This window comes from Bombus terrestris, chromosome 7 (genome assembly GCF_910591885.1).
Source record: "Bombus terrestris chromosome 7, iyBomTerr1.2, whole genome shotgun sequence".
Classification (NCBI taxonomy): domain Eukaryota; kingdom Metazoa; phylum Arthropoda; class Insecta; order Hymenoptera; family Apidae; genus Bombus; species Bombus terrestris.
In genome coordinates this window covers 20230208-20246581 of record NC_063275.1, presented here as the reverse complement: position 1 = coordinate 20246581, position 16374 = coordinate 20230208, and the positions used below count along the sequence as shown (strand labels likewise).

General features: G+C 29.0%; 5 protein-coding genes across 9 annotated transcripts; 2 read left to right on the top strand and 3 right to left on the bottom strand.

Annotated features, from left to right (window-relative positions):
- The first annotated feature begins 188 nt into the window (after nucleotides 1-188).
- On the top strand, nucleotides 189-2047 carry LOC100649380 (nucleolar protein 12). Of its 4 annotated transcripts, none has more exons than XM_048407259.1 (4): nucleotides 189-545; nucleotides 1121-1255; nucleotides 1329-1434; nucleotides 1491-2047. In XM_048407259.1, the coding sequence occupies exons 2-4, from the start codon at nucleotides 1146-1148 to the stop codon at nucleotides 1977-1979; spliced, it is 705 nt and encodes a 234-aa protein (XP_048263216.1). In that variant the 5' UTR covers nucleotides 189-545; nucleotides 1121-1145; the 3' UTR covers nucleotides 1980-2047. The 4 variants fall into 4 exon arrangements, with proteins under 4 accessions (XP_048263216.1, XP_003396848.3, XP_048263215.1 ...); XM_003396800.4 differs by having other exon boundaries at nucleotides 190-545; nucleotides 1075-1255; XM_048407258.1 differs by lacking the exon at nucleotides 189-545 and adding an exon at nucleotides 574-856.
- On the bottom strand, nucleotides 1994-3675 carry LOC100649259 (endonuclease III-like protein 1). Its single transcript, XM_012310600.3, has 2 exons — nucleotides 2635-3675; nucleotides 1994-2455 (listed from the first exon to the last, which is right to left on the bottom strand). The coding sequence occupies exons 1-2, from the start codon at nucleotides 3499-3501 to the stop codon at nucleotides 2048-2050; spliced, it is 1275 nt and encodes a 424-aa protein (XP_012165990.1). The 5' UTR covers nucleotides 3502-3675; the 3' UTR covers nucleotides 1994-2047.
- Nucleotides 3676-3802: 127 nt separating this feature from the next.
- On the bottom strand, nucleotides 3803-7763 carry LOC100649502. Of its 2 annotated transcripts, none has more exons than XM_003396801.4 (3): nucleotides 7127-7763; nucleotides 5674-5862; nucleotides 3803-5549 (listed from the first exon to the last, which is right to left on the bottom strand). In XM_003396801.4, the coding sequence occupies exons 1-3, from the start codon at nucleotides 7388-7390 to the stop codon at nucleotides 5313-5315; spliced, it is 690 nt and encodes a 229-aa protein (XP_003396849.1). In that variant the 5' UTR covers nucleotides 7391-7763; the 3' UTR covers nucleotides 3803-5312. The 2 variants fall into 2 exon arrangements, with proteins under 2 accessions (XP_003396849.1, XP_012165992.1); XM_012310602.3 differs by having other exon boundaries at nucleotides 3803-5495; nucleotides 7127-7762.
- A 1043-nt stretch (nucleotides 7764-8806) lies between these two features.
- On the top strand, nucleotides 8807-14745 carry LOC100648899 (vacuolar protein sorting-associated protein 8 homolog). The gene is made up of 15 exons (XM_012310585.3): nucleotides 8807-8967; nucleotides 9280-9558; nucleotides 9648-9941; nucleotides 10025-10243; nucleotides 10318-10497; nucleotides 10580-10825; nucleotides 10926-11066; nucleotides 11127-11582; nucleotides 11688-12433; nucleotides 12647-13034; nucleotides 13106-13273; nucleotides 13342-13489; nucleotides 13557-13797; nucleotides 13876-14089; nucleotides 14195-14745. Exons 1-15 carry the CDS (start codon nucleotides 8887-8889, stop codon nucleotides 14294-14296), a joined length of 3903 nt encoding a protein of 1300 aa, XP_012165975.1. The 5' UTR covers nucleotides 8807-8886; the 3' UTR covers nucleotides 14297-14745.
- LOC105665944 lies at nucleotides 14494-16207 on the bottom strand. The gene is made up of 4 exons (XM_012310586.3): nucleotides 16103-16207; nucleotides 15588-15797; nucleotides 15212-15430; nucleotides 14494-15141 (listed from the first exon to the last, which is right to left on the bottom strand). The coding sequence occupies exons 1-4, from the start codon at nucleotides 16166-16168 to the stop codon at nucleotides 14860-14862; spliced, it is 777 nt and encodes a 258-aa protein (XP_012165976.2). The 5' UTR covers nucleotides 16169-16207; the 3' UTR covers nucleotides 14494-14859.
- Nucleotides 16208-16374: the final 167 nt, after the last annotated feature.

Sequence of the window (16374 nt, the reverse complement as noted above, 5' to 3'; positions counted from 1 at the left end):
CCTACCGACGGATCTCCTCGTGAAAGGAACCAATCATTTACACCCGATACATTCTCGCCGTAAATAACCAATGCTTTCTTCCACCTCTGTTCTCTCCGACGCTGTTACGTCCTACTAGATTGGGGGATTCTTTTCATGTAAAGGACTTCTTACGCATGCGCAATTAGATATTTTATGGGATGGTTTCATAAAGTCACTTCCATGCTATGTTTGCTCGAGTATTATTTGTATGTAATTAACACAATTGTGGAAGATACAACTAAAACACGTTAAATGATGATATTTTGAATATTTTAAGATAATTAGATGCTTTAGGATGTACTATCTATAAACGTTATTTCAATAATACAAAGTGTGTTAATATAATTAAATTATAACCTAAATACCAGTAACGTCGCGTTTACTGACCAGAGAGTTTACTTTGTTAGCTAACCATCGCTGCTACCATAAGTGGCTTTATAAAGAGACACTGATATGTATTGTAACAGACTACCGAGACTATTAGATTGCATTTTAGTAATGTGTTAAATAAATAAAAAGAAACGGTAATCTTATAGAATAATTATGTTAAAAACCATTAATAAGTGTAAAAAAACTTCAAATAAAAGATAATAACTTTCATTTTGTGCAATACATTTTTCTTTGCTTAAAAATAAACGATCCTTTTTAATCTTTATTAAGAAAATATTTATGAAATAAAATACACACAATCTTCCATGAATTATAACTATTTTAGAAGTGATTTCTTAAGTAGTATATTGTAGTACACCTTATACTTGGAATATATGTCTTCAAAATGTTAACAATATTTCTGATAAAATTTCTATGTATTAAGTGAACAGTATTGACGTATACAGTAAGCTTTAAAAACTTCTATTTTATACATATTTAATCTTTAATTTTGTAGTAACTCCTATATAAATTATAAAATGTATTTTGTAAAATTCTGTTTACATCTACGAATGCTCATCTGATGATTTTCTTAAATTAATAGAATATCGAATAACAAAATTTTAAATAATCTTGTTTTTATATTAGTTCAATTATTATTTCATATTATTTTTTATCATGTAGACAATCTAAAGAATTGTAAAATATAATTCTTACCGATATAACCTAGAACTAACATATATTCACACGTGCACATGGCGCCACATATAAAAATACAACCGAAACTACTCAATGTGAATAGAACGCGGAATCAGCCAAAGAAACGCAAGAAGATTACTCTTGTATTTGATGAGAACAAGAGACGGTACTTATATTAATATCAATTGTGGATTATATAGATTATAAGTCATATGTACATTTTATACTTTCAAATGCAGAGAATTTCTGAAGGGGTTTCGTAAAAGGAAATTACAAAGGCAACAGAAAGCTAAAGACGAGTTGCAACAACAATTAAAAGAAGAACGGAAAAGAATCAAACATGAGGTAGAGTACCCATATGAATTTCATTTTGATGCAATAATAAAGTATTGCTTTTACAGGCACGAGAACGTTATAAAAAGCTATTATCAAGCCGTGATGTTCCTGAAATTCAACAACTATTATCTCAAGAAGAATATGAAACAGAAGGACATACTGTCAGTATTTTGGAATTAAATGTTGCAGATCTAGCAGAGAAGAATGCACTAATTGGTGAAAATAAAGGCACTGATGAAGTGGAAAGTAATGAGAAAGAAGAGAGTGATAAAGATTCTGAAAATGACGAAGAAATTGTAGGAATGCCTTTAAATGAAAAGAAACAAACTAAAAGTTTGAAAGAAAATGTAAAAGAGAAGCAAATTGATAATAGAAAAGATTTAAAGAAAGCAATAAAAAAAGCTGCATTGAAACAAGTGAAGAAGAGTAAAGCATTCCAACAAAAACAGAAAATGGAACGTCAAAAAAATAAGAAAGAGAGTATGAGAAAACGTAAAAGAGTTGAAAAAGCTAAGAAACGTAGTGGGAAATTAAAAAAAAAGTTAAATCATTAAATCATCTCACAAAGTTCTTTTTTAAATATTGTAAATAAATATAATTTATAATAAACATTTTTACAATACTATGTCTTTTTTTTCATACTGCTTTTTGTGCTAGATGGACAAATATCTTTATTTAGGCATTCATCACATTTAGGAAATCGTGGTAAACAAATTTCTTGTCCAAATCCAACAAGTAAATAGTTTACCTCGCTCCAGAGATCTTTGGGAAGCCATTCTTCCACTGCAATTCGAGTATCTTCTGGTATTTTAGTTGGTTTCTTTACCCATCCTAATCTATTACAAATACGATGTACATGTGTGTCCACTCCAATACCAGAAACTTCACCCCATGCTATTTGCATACATATATGTGCCATTTTTGGTCCTACACCTGGTAATTGACATAACTCTTCCAGAGTCCTAGGAATATCACCATTGTATTTTTCAATTAAAATTTTTGAAGTTTTCTTAATATACTGTACTTTTCTCTGAAAAGTAAAATTTTGTTTGGTCTGACAAACTATTTAAGTAATTCTTTACTTCTTTAAGATCTAATAAAACCTTTTTCATGGTTCTATACTATTTTAATATATCTTACTTACATAATAATTAAATATTAATAAACCACAATATTAAGTTCAAGTAATTACTAAAATATAAATTATACCTTCCAAAATCCAACTGGATATATAAGTTTTCCAAGAGTATCATCAGGAGTACCTGATATTAATTCTGGACTACAACCATAACTAATCAATCTTTGCATGGCAGCATGAGTAACTTGATCCTTAGTTTGACTACTGAGCATCAATGCTATTAACGATTGATATCTAGCAACTTTGGCAGTAGCATTTGGATCTATACATTTGTGACAACCCATCTCATCTACAGGTGCTGTTTTATGTTTTCGCATTTCCTTAACATTTTCTAAAATAGTTTCCCAATTTAATGGCATCCATTTATCTTCTACAGTCTCATTCTTCACAGTTCCATCTTGTAAATCTTCAACTTTAACTTCATTGGGTTTTGACTCAGTTGCATTTTTCATTTCTTCATATTCTATCTTTACTGGTGTACGCTTTTTTTTCACGGTTTTATTTTGTAAATCTTGAACTTTAATTTCAGTATTTTTCGAGTCGGTTACATCTTTCATTTCTTCATGCTTTATTTTTACCGGTGCACGGTCCTTTTTCACGGTTTTATTTTGTAAATCTTCAATTTTAATTTCACTATTTTTCGAGTTAGCTGCATCTTTCATTTCTTCATGTTTTATCTTAACTGGTGTATGCTTCTTCTTCACAATTTTTTTTGGTGAAGCATCTTTATCATCAAAATACCCTGATGTTGTAGATATATTTTTACTGTCACCTTTATTTTCAGATCGTAAGGACCTTGGCTTTGTAAGGACATCAAGCTTTAACTTTTTACTCATTTTATAAAGGTTACAACACGATGAAGTATATGTCAGAAGTCTACTTGAGATAAACAAAAGAATGTCATGTCGGCAAACAGCAATATAATTCGAAGATAACATAACCTTCCGCGCTTCTTCCGTGATTTGAATTAATAATTTAGGTCACTGTGCATGCGTAGCAATATAAAAATTGATGATCTATTTATAATCATCAAATGCGTATATAAATACATACTACCAGATGCTACTAATAGCTACTAATTAAATATATATATTAAATGATTATATTAAATCAAATATATTGTATTTATATAATAAAATAAATATAATACATTGTAATTTGAAGTCTATTGTTATATTTTCAAAAATCCGTGCACGCGAAGAAAAAAGTGGAATAATAAATATTTAATAAGACTATATATAATTTTTTAATTATTTATTTTTCTTATTTAATAAAAATACTTACATAAATGAATGAATAAATCATTAACTAATATAGTATGGATTTCACATAAATCATTGAAATAATATTATTGTTAATGCATATTCATTCTATGGTAGCATTGAATCCAGGCGGATACTTATTTAATTTTTTTTAAATATTCATATTTGTAAAGTGTTATTTTAACGAATTATATTACATTATAACGAATAAAATAGATCAATTAAAAAAAAAAGGAAAAAAATGAAACTTATATATAAAAAAATGCGTGATAGACAAGAATTTAATTTTATTGTTTTATACAATGGAAATTGTTCTTTTGTTTTGTAAATGCAATTTCAAATTTAAGTAAAATTATATATATAAATAAAGATTATATTTAGAAATTTCAATAATCATTTAAAATTTGTAGCTGATAGTCAGAATAGCTTAACGACAGATTATCTTATATATACATAATATTACCCAGTCTCAATAGATATACGAAAAGTCAGTAAAACAGAGTCCAAAATTTCACCAGAGTGTTAAAATACTTATATTGTAAAAAGTATTCATATGTGATATATATATATATATAATTAAATTGTATGTAATTAGAAGTATTAACTATAAATAATATAAGTATAAAAACGATAAAGTAATATAACAAAAATTGTGCAGTGTATTTCCCTTCACTGCTCCATATCACATCCATACCAATTTATTTTGAAAAGATGGGATTACTTTGTATTATACTTTATGTACTTTATCCTAATATGTACACATACCTTTATTTTCCTAATACCACCTTGTGTTAGAGCTCATTTTTCCCCATATACATACATATAAGATGAGCAAATAGTTTGTTACAAATATTGTCAGTCACACTTAATGCTGCCATCATATTAAACTGGGCAGAATAATACAAAATATCGTTTGTTTATACATGCATTCATAACTGGTCAATTCAGACCAATAATGTGCTAATATAAATTACTATTATATCAAGACAACCAATATTAGTATTACTATTAAACATGCTATGTATTTAAATAATAATCAAAATAATATATTTTTTTAAATAGCTTATATTGCATTGTAAATAAATTCTTCTAAAATTTACTATATGTAATATCTGGATTCAATGCTTATCTAACATATTACCAATGATAATGGACGGAGTGGAGGAATGCATAGATACAAACTAAAAGGTAAAATTTAAGAAAAATATGGTAAAATATGTTACGCTATGACTTGTGCTGAAATTTACGGAAATAAAATTTTTTACCATTTTAAAGTTAGGCAAAAGTGTTCAAATAAATTTATATGAATCGTCATCAATTAAAATTACTACTAAAAAAGATAAAAAAAGAATAATTCTCCTATTTGTAAATAAATCACATAATTCACAAAAATGACAAAAATTGTGATTCAGGTTGGTTCACATAAAATTAAAAGAATGTTCGCATCGTGTGTTCTTACTACACATCGACGCATTTAACCTTTGTACTCAACCGGGAATCTGATTAGCAATGGTATTAGGACCAGTGGAGACAACCGAAGGAATTGTAGAATCCTGCATTAAAGTACGCGTTTCTTCTTCCTGATCGGAGAGTGGTATTGCTGGAGTATCATGTGAACTTGTCTGCTTCAGCTTCAGTTGACTCGGCAGCTCCGTTAGTACCGGCCCGTACTGCGAAGTGGAACCCACCAGCAAGTCAGTCGATGGATTCAAACCGCCCAACATCTTTCCTCATAGCAACGCGTATATAAGATAAAGAAACGAACGTACGAGCCAAAACACACATGGATGGCTTCCGGTAAATAAAACCAAACATAAAATATAAATCTACCAAACAAATTGTGCCTACCTGACCACTACTTCCAACCATTCCACCTCTTGGAGATTTACCACGACGGAAGAAACGCAGCCAGGCCCAACCAAAACCCAATAGAAGCCCTACTAACATCATGCTAGCACCTAATGCTATGGAACTTTTTGCAGCATCTTCAATATGTTCTTCAACGCTTGTTGCAGATGTAGTTGGATTCTCGTTTACCTTTATGTATAATTATTTTTGAATTTAGTTTCATACATTAGGCAACAAAAACACATATAAATAATTGATAAAATAATTTACTTTAGAAGCATGAAAAAGTCGATTCTATAAATTTTTATAAATATATTTTGCATTAAAATGCATAAGCAATAATGATAGTATTTTGTGTCCTTTTTATTTAGCCTTATACAGATTTGACCATTCAATTGGGGCTGGCTATAGCTCAGATTTTGTTGAAGATAGAAAAAAATCGTGGAGAGAAATATTGAATGTATAAAATATATGTTCACAGGTATTTGTTTCCTTTCAATATGCAACATCACACAGGGAAACTGCAATTACATTCTTTTTTTCTAAATGGAATTCTATAATTTTTTATAATCATTCAATACATCATTTAATTCTCTATAAAGGTATTAAGATATTTGAAAATATCCTTAGTTTAGAAGATATCTTAATTTTAATTTCATCAAATTTAGTTTAAGAATGATGAGGAAAACATAAACGCAAGTATTCTGCCCTGTATGTTTCCTTGTTTCTCATAATCAAAGTTTCACAAGATTAAATTTGAGATATCTTTATACTAAGCATATTTTGACCCAAGTGCCTTGACACTTTCTGGTAGAGTATTAAAAAAATAAATATTAATGAAAAGAATATTAACTGGTTAATAAAAAATTATAGACTTCAATTTGAGAAAGAAGTGCAATTGCACTTTCCCATTGCGTTGCATTCTAAAACAAAAGTGAGTACTCTTTATAATTTTTCTCTATCTTTAGTGAAATTGGAGCTTGGCCGGTACTTGAAATTGTGGTTTACCCTGTATATTACTATATCAAATATATACATATGTATGTATAATATATATCTATAATATATATGTATAATAAAGAAGAATGAAAATAATGAGAAGATATGAAGTATTAAAGGTCAATTTTATAATGAATATCTAAGTATTATTACTATTATTATAAAATACTCTTTAATAATGGAAATCAATGCAAAAGAATTATTTTCCTAGAATGTAAACCAATAGAAATTTTTTGGAATAGAATAAAAATTACTGTCAGCTTTTAAATACCAAACTAACAAGACACCTGTTAATTAAAGTAAGGCTATGTACTATGTATACATCATGCATTTACATATTTTGAATACAAAGACAGATCGTGATTTCATTTAAATATATATCATGTTGCTATCATCTTTCAAAGATTAAAATACTCAAATATAAAGCATCATAATGTAAGAAGGTTATAAGTACCTTTCTTATGATCTCTATTTTATTTTCTTGTGATGTGTCATCAGATACAAAACTAACCAGCATCATCGTTAAACCAGCAATGAAAAACGATAAAGCAACCGAGAGTAATACCCATTCGAACCATTTCCTAGAGCTGAGTTTATGTCTTGATATAACTCTCCAGAAACCACTTCTTAAACTGCCACCACCTACAGCACCGTCACCTCCGCTATCATATGTGTAACCTACTGTTGTAGGTTGATAAACAGCACCACTATCTGGCATATCTTCTCGCGAAATATACGCAATTTTTACAATTTTCTCGGCCCACGGATGGGCACTTTATAATCACGTGTAAAACTTTTAGTTAAATCTATTGATAGGAGATGGGTAAAAAAATGGCATTACCCAATACAACGCACAAAGTGATATTATTCCGTTGTTAACGTGTCAACTTTCGATCAATGCTTCTAATTACTTCTGAGCTTTTATTTCGTGCACTGCAATGGTAATTTTTCACCCTTTTCTTGGTATATACACACGCATATGTATGTGTGTGTATATATATATATATATTCGCAATGCAGATACAATGTACAACTATGATCAGGTATGACATACAGATGCCCAGACGTCACGTATCAAAAACCTACTGCGTATGTCATAGATATCACGGATTAGAGTTATACCAATGATATCAATGTTAGAGATTATACTATAGCCGCATGGTGACACCACAATCGGTGTTAATTAAATGTCTGTAATTATTTGATAATTACGGATTAATTTTGAGAATAATAATAAAATAATTATTAACTCTATAAAAGACATTATACGAACTTCAAAATTGTTCTACCGATGAATTAGTGAGATAAAATTATCGTAAAAACGAAATAATTTCTGAGCTGCGTAATAGATTTTTATTAAACGAGATTTTTATTAGAACATAATATAGTAAAATATAAATGATAATTAACGAAATGTCCATAGTTGTTATTGTAGTTAAATAAAAAAATATTAAGCGGTGCTTAAAGAAAATTAAGCGTTTCAGAAAATGTAAGCTAATAATTATACGGTTTTATAACTAAATCCAGATGTAACATGTGAATCTACATTCTTATCTTTAGTTTAATATGACACCTGTGATAGTGATAGCGGTTTTATCACTTTACTATTATATCATACAAATAAGATAAGTTGGTACACCCAAAAACTATACTCCTGAACACATAAAAATAAACAATTTATGAATAAACGTATATATTTGATTCGTTTCCTATTTTATGTTTTCTTAAGAAAGAAACCGGTTCCAATATTTTATGATCTATAGATTCGTAAAAATTTACGTACTTTCTTGTAAATAAATAAACAAAAATACATATGAAGTGTTATTCTGCTTCATAAACTGATCAAATTAAGCCCTGCGAATTAAATATGTGTTTACTACTTTTATGTTTTCTCAAAAGATTAAAGATTAAAAATTAAAATGTTTAAATTTAAATACTATGTAAATCAAAAGACTTTTAATGTTTCTTCATGTATAAATTTAAAACTAAATTATAAAATTTTCTATAAAGATAATTAATTAAATCAATGATTAATGTATATATATGTATATATATGTAAAAAAAAGTATCAAATGTATGAATATAAAAAATACTGTAAATTGCATATGCATATGTACATGTATACAGTAGATTCTATCATTGTATGTCTTATAGCTTAATGAGTGGCCGCTATATTTACGTGTATCAGCTGTGGAATGACAGGTGGGATAAAAAATGGCTGAAAATGGGTTGGGGTCGGATGCTGGGTCTCAAGAATACCTCGCAACAGAGGTTATTAATTTAGATATCGAAGAGGTAATTAATTATATTCGCTATAGAAATGTTTAAGTACATTATACAATTTCTAATTTTCAGGTTATGTTCTCATAACTCTCTTACTCTATTACTGTTTTAGTATGTTTGTAAACCTAGTATAACATGTAGAAATTGCAATTATTTTAGTTCATTTTACTTTGTTGATATTGAAATCTATTATATACTTCCTTCTTATTATTTTACTTTTACTTATGTTCTTACTTTACTCTACTAAATTTAATTATATTATTACCTAAATTATCATATTTTATTGCCAAATCTATTGGAGTTATATATATTTTATAATTTTAGTTGGATAACACAGAATATGCTATACCAGCTGTGGAAGAATTACCCTCCTTAGAAAGTATATTGACCGAACCTGATTGTGCATCGTTATCTGGAACAGATGATGACTTTGGTTTAACATCAGGTGAAAAGCTAGGGAGTAGTGAAACAACAAGTGTTGGGAGCCATTTATCCTTAAACTCTTTAAATAAATCAAACAAAGCTTCACAACCAACGTCCTCTGGTGCTATTTTGAGACATGTTATATTAAAAGGAATATCATCACAAATTATATCAGCTAGTGTGAGGGAAAATATTTTCTTTACAAAAAATCTATAATTACGTTAAGTTCGTAATATATTGTCCTTAATTGCTTTTCTTTTTCTGTATAGGAGAAAGTTAATGCTGGGTTAGCAAGTGCGGTTGCTGCTGGAGGGAATATGTTAGTAGTTGGAACTAGTCATGGTCTGGTATTAGGTTTTGATTCTTCACAGACATTAAGATGGTGTGATCAGGAAGCAAGGCATCAAGGATCTGTATCTGCATTATGTTTCAATCATGATGGAAGCAGGATATTAGCTGGATTTGCTAGAGGACATATATTAATGATAGATAGTTCTAATGGAAAAGTATTAAGGACACTTACTGATGTACATCCTCTTGATACAGCTGTGTTACATGTTAAAGTGAGATTATCTCATACCATTTCAATATTTGACATATAACTGTGTGAAATTTTCATTAATAAAAACAATGTAATTCTGTATAGTTTACAGATTCACCAAAGGTAGCATTATGTAGTGATAGTGGTGGATCCGTTTTTGAATTAAATTTTACAAGGGTTATGGGTGTAAGAGGCTGTGATAGCAGGTGTTTATTTAGTGGATCTAGAGGTGAAGTGTGTACATTAGAACCATTGTTATTGAATCATCTGCCGTCACATGCCCTGAAAAATTATACCTTAGTGGCAATGGCAACATTATCAAAGGTTTTTATCTATTGCTAAAAAAGATTTTGATATTTGTAGTATACATATAATCTTATATTATTTGAATTTTGTAGGTAATAGTAGTTTGCATAAGACCACGAATGCGTGTTGTGTTAACTCATCCTTTATCTGGTGCACCTATAGCACCACCACAATTATCTTGGCAGCTTGTTGTCATACAAGCAGCAGATGCTTCTCGTGTAATTGATCCTGTTCTGGCTCTTGCAAGAGATGATGTGGTTCATTTTTATCAAGTATACAGTTTATATAACATAATTCTATTTATTAAACAACTATATTGCTAACAAATATATATTGATAAAATTTTTTTATTAGGTATGTACTGAAGCTGGTTCAAGAGTAAAATTATCTCCCTTAAGAAGAATGACTCTTCCATATACAATAAGTAACTTACGATGGTTAAATCCGAGGTCATTAGCAGTATTGGATACTCAAGAAAGATTACATTTATTAGATGTAAGAGCACAGGATAACTTGGAAACTTTAGATATGAGTCGCGTTGGTATTTCATATGCATCTAGCCATTTCAAAGGTCTGTCCACTGGTGGAAATGTATCAAAGGTATTAATGAAATCATCATACTATTTAATTATCAAATTTAGATCAATAATCTATCAAATTTAGGTTGATAATCACATTGTTTTGTTTTATAAAACTACAGGCAATGGCATTGGCTGGTGAAAGAGCATGTTATAATACTGTTGTAACATTTGGTACTCAACTTTTACTATTGGGTACCAAAAGTTTACATGTAGTCTGTATACGGACATGGACTGAACGATTGCGACATTTAACGATGCAGGTTCGTATATATATCGGAATTATATAATTTTTTATTTTATTATATATTTTGTCATTTCAGAGAAGATATCCAGAAGCATTAGCTTTAGGACTTTCTTTTTATCAAGATAAAGGGAAAGCAGTTGTTGGTCTACGTGGTTCGAAACAACGTCGTAAACAAATAGCTCGCGATAAAGTATGTCAAGTTTTGATTCAATATATGGAAGAATTGAATCACTGTCTTGCAGACGAAAATGCAGAATTTGAAATAGTCACAACTTGTGTAGATTATTGTATACAACTAGAAAATACAGATTTATTATTTGGGAAATTATGGGACTTAGTTTCGGAGTCTGAAGGATTAAAAGCGAGTTATTTACATGCCCTCGAAAATCCTTTATTGGATGGGAGTTTACGACCGCGACTACCACCATTAATAGCTCAACAGCTAGTTACTCTTTACGATCAAGAAGAAAAAGTAGATTCGCTTCAAGCAATTATAGTGTTATTAGATGTTGATTGTTTAGATATCCATCAAGTAAGTAAACATATTTATATTTTTTTAATGTTTTTATTTGATTAAAAAAAGTAATCTATGAAAATTCAATCTAAAAATACTTACTTGTATCTAAAAATATTATAGGTAACAACACTTTGTCGGCAACGAGGTCTCTGGGAAGCTTTAATACATCTTCAAACGACAGCATTAGGTGACTTTACTGCTTCAATTCATCAATTAGTACCAATATTACAAAATATGTTAACGAATTCAAAGGATTCGTTAACTCGAGATAGTATACAACTTGGCAATGCACTTTTGGTCTATGCTAGTTGCTGTCTTGCCGGTCGTGGTTTTCCCAGAGATGAACTTCCCGAGGGTATGTCCCAAAGAGCAAAAACAGATGTATTAAGAGCATTGCTTTCACAGCATTCAAGTTTGGCTAATGATACAGAAAGACAATATCCGTATCTAAGAACTTTGCTACAGTTTGACGCAAAAGGATTCCTCGACGTGATAGCAATTGCCTTCCAAGAGCCGGAATTTACGTCTGAGATGGGTCTCAGACAACGGCAAAGACTTATAGATATATTATTAAATATCGTTATGCCTAGCACACCATTAAGTCCAAGGAATCCTGACTATATTACTGACGAACAAAGAAATTTAGTTCTTATATTTATAGCTAATGAAGTTGCAGAAAATACTGTTAATTTAGAACCTAGTATGTTAAATAAAATGATAGAAATATTATGTACTGACTCAAGTATGGGATCATCAAACGAGCTTAAGACTGATAAAGAAAGCGCAATACTGGGATTATTGCGTTCAAAAAAATTGCGTAATATATCGGATAATACTTTACTTAATTTAGCAGAAAGAGCCAATTTGTAAGTATATGTATATAAATATAAAACTTTACATGTATACCATTATTTAATTTTGATTGTGTACCACATTTTTATTAGCTAGATAGAATATGTTCATAATAAAAAAAATATTATAGTGTGCCTGTCAATATTACATTCTGAGAAATTATATAGCATTATTAATATTAATAGCATCATACATAGTAACTTGTATCGCAGTATATAATGTTACAGTATGCGTGTTGCGGAGTTGCTATATAGCGCCAGAGAAAATTGGATTGCAGTTTGTAAATGTATGATATTGCATCCATCTAGACATCATGATATTTGGCTCTGGTTAAAACATCTTTCTCCAAATTCGTTGCAATTAGTCATAATGGCAAATGCCATAGCTCTAGTGGGAATTAATGCAAATCAATTTGCTATGTTGATAGCAACACATTTGCAAAACAACGTTTCTGAAATTTTACAAATACTAGAAAATACTCCAACCTTACAATATACTTTACTAGAAGCTTTATATCAAATAGTACAATACAAAGAAGAAGATATCACGTTAGAGCTTACGACTGAAATGTTAGAAAAATATTTGGAATTAATGTGTAAATTACAACCAGACCATGTTAGTAAAATTTTGTACTATAGATAGATATTGAAATATATTATTAACTTTAATTATTTTTTTAAATTTAGGTTGTTGAACATATTCAAGGATTTCATGGTTGTAGATTAAACGAAGCATTGCAAATAGTTCAGAAAGCGAATCACAAAGATGCTGAAGCAGTGATGTTAGAAAAATTGGGAAATTATCAGGATGCGTTTGATATTCTTTTGAAAGAATTTCAAAATAATTTAGAATTGGTATATTGTATGAAAATAATGTAATAATATTAATTATTACTTTCTACTTTAACAATATTTACTTTTAGTATTGTCAGAACAAAGTATCAGAAAATGCATCAATTCACAGTGCAATACAATTAGCAGGAATATGCAGACGATCTGCAGGAAATTTAGATTGGATGCCACTTGTGGAAACTATACTTCAAACACATTCAAATAGTACTAACAAAGAAGGTATGGTACATTTTGACATAATGGCAAATCGTAAATAATACTTTCTAATTATCTAACGAAATTACAGTTGAAAAATTAAGCGGAAAATTATTAAGAATTGCACTAGAATTTCTTAGTGGAACAACAGCATTATCGACCGTATTAGAGCAAATATTGAAACATCCATTGGCGACAAGTGGAACAATAGGTGACATAAGAAAATTATTATCTGGAGTACTTACACATTCCCGATATGAACAAACTTTAGTTGAAACTACTGCACGTTTGGTCAGTTTGGAGCTTCACAAGGCACTGAAAAAGTCGCTTAGGTATGTATAGGTCCATATAAGTAATTTTTTAATACTAACGTAATAGTTATTTAATACTAACATTTTTATATTTTTTAGGGATGCAGGAAGAGCTTGTGCAAGCGTATCAGTAATCTGCTCAATATGTAGACATTTGTTATCACAATGTACGGAATATATAATAGTTTTCAGTTGTGGGCATGGTTTTCATTCGGAATGTTTAGGAGAACCTAAATCTTGTTATAAATGTTTAAAGTCTAAAGGATGGGCACCTATTGTTACTAATATCACACATACTACTAAATCATTCCACGTAAGTAATATATTGATTTCGTTTCTAAATAAATATATCATACATATATATTATTAAGATATCGTTGATATTTTTATAGTAAAATTTAAATTTGTTGTTTTGTAGGAACATAAACAAATTCTACCACCAGAATTTATGCGTAATAAAGATCTTTCTCTAAGACTTGCACCACCTACTTCCTTACCGGATCTTGAGGGTATTTTTTAATCTAGTCTTTGAATATCACAATTTAATATCACACTTACCCCTGGTGTGTAACAGTCTGTTAGTAGAAATGACTGCTGCGTGTTATACATGTATTATATATTACATTGGATCTCTTATTTTTCATTCCATGAACAATTAGATTGTTCTGTTATCATATTTTATATGCAAAATTAAATTATAATTGTTTTTATCAAGGCTTCCTTTTACATATATAAAAATACGCCATCCATATTTTTCACTATTTCTGGAACTGTGGTATTTAAGATATTTTTCTGCTTAGCAGGATTCAAATATTGTATGTTTGTATATTGTAAATTAATATAGCTATATTGTGTATAGTATTGATAAGGACTTGGATACTTTTATCGATGTAAATTCCATTTGCCCAATGTGCAGCACGTTGCCAAATATCAGTCATTAAGTAAATAAAGATAATAATTAATTAATTATATAAAGTCATTATTTACTATTAATATTTATGTACATTATCCTACATACAATAGTTCATTTTGAAAACGTTTTAAATATTTCATATTTAAGACTGTAAATATTACAAATATATTTTATGTTGGATAATATGGATGAATTGATTTGCGTTTAACGTTTTTGATAATAAAAACAGGCTTTTTAGGCATATTTTCCATTAGAACATAACTAGGATTAATTGATTCATAACCAAGTAATTCACCAGTCAATAATTTTGCAACTAATGAAAAGGCACTTAAGTCATATGCAGGAAAACTCCTTGTAGGTAGTAATTCAATAGTGGTAACATATTTATCAATCGCAGATTGTAATTTTATAAGACGTGGCATAATATTTGATATGCATAAGAGTTGTTGCAACTGTAATTTGAAAAAATAATTTATATTAAATATTAATATTTATACTAGTAAAATATTAAGCAAGTTTTACCTTGCTATCACATTTTTGTAAGCTGCTTATAAATTTTTCACTTTTGGTAATTAGCTTGTATCCTTTTAATATATGTTCTTGATCATAAATAGATTCATGACGTTGTAATGATACTTTGAATAGAATAATTTCTTTTTTTATTTTATTAAGAATTATTGATAATGGTACTCCGTGCAATGTTCCACTACCCATTCGTATTTTAGAATATTTTTCATAAATCTATACATATAATTAAATTATTTTAGAATTCCTATATTTTTCCAACAAAATATTTTATTTCGCAATAACAGAGTGAGATTAAAATTAAACAAATATAAAAAGTGAAGAAACAGTTTCTAGTATGAAAAAAAATTTTTAATAGTAAAATAAATATTACCTGACGATTTATAGAAGTCCATAAACCTGCAATTTGATCAGCAAATTGTTTTATTTCATTTTCCGTTGGTTGATGTGCTTCAGCTAATTTCCATAAAGATTCAAGTTTATCCGCGAGACTACGTGATACGTTATGGAAGTACATGAGTTTAACATCCAATTCGTAACTGATCTTTGAATTATAGTGATTTTCTATTTTCAAGATCGCTACCTACATAAATGTTAACAGTACTATGTTGTGTTGCTCATCTTTATTTACATTTTTTAAAATCAGTTTTTCAAGTAAACAGTAATGCACTTTTCCATCTTTTTTTTCCAATATTGTTAATTTTTTTTATTATTTAACTCTTTCATGCTAAACAATAAAAAAAATGCATCTTCGAAATCAGTATATAATACGCGTGAAATTTTTAAAAACCTTTATATTGGTAATTTAAAAACTAATTTAAATAAAATTAATGGCAATAATTAATATGAATATATTTCAAGCATGAAAGGGTCAAATTGCTTACTCACATTTTTTTCGAGTGTTTTTATGAGTTCATTAGACGAAGGCTCTTCCTTTTTCATCAGACACTCCATTTCAAGATGACGGAGTAAATGAAGAAATATGTATGAAGAATTACCTTTTAACAACTTATAAGAATACAAGATGAAAATAAAAATACATTACGTGCGTCTACAGATTATATTATCTTCGCTTGAAAACGCGATAGTCTTTTTCTTTCCTTTATAGTATAAATGAATTGGTTTCTATGGATTTAACGTCCATCTCACTCTGTTTGTAT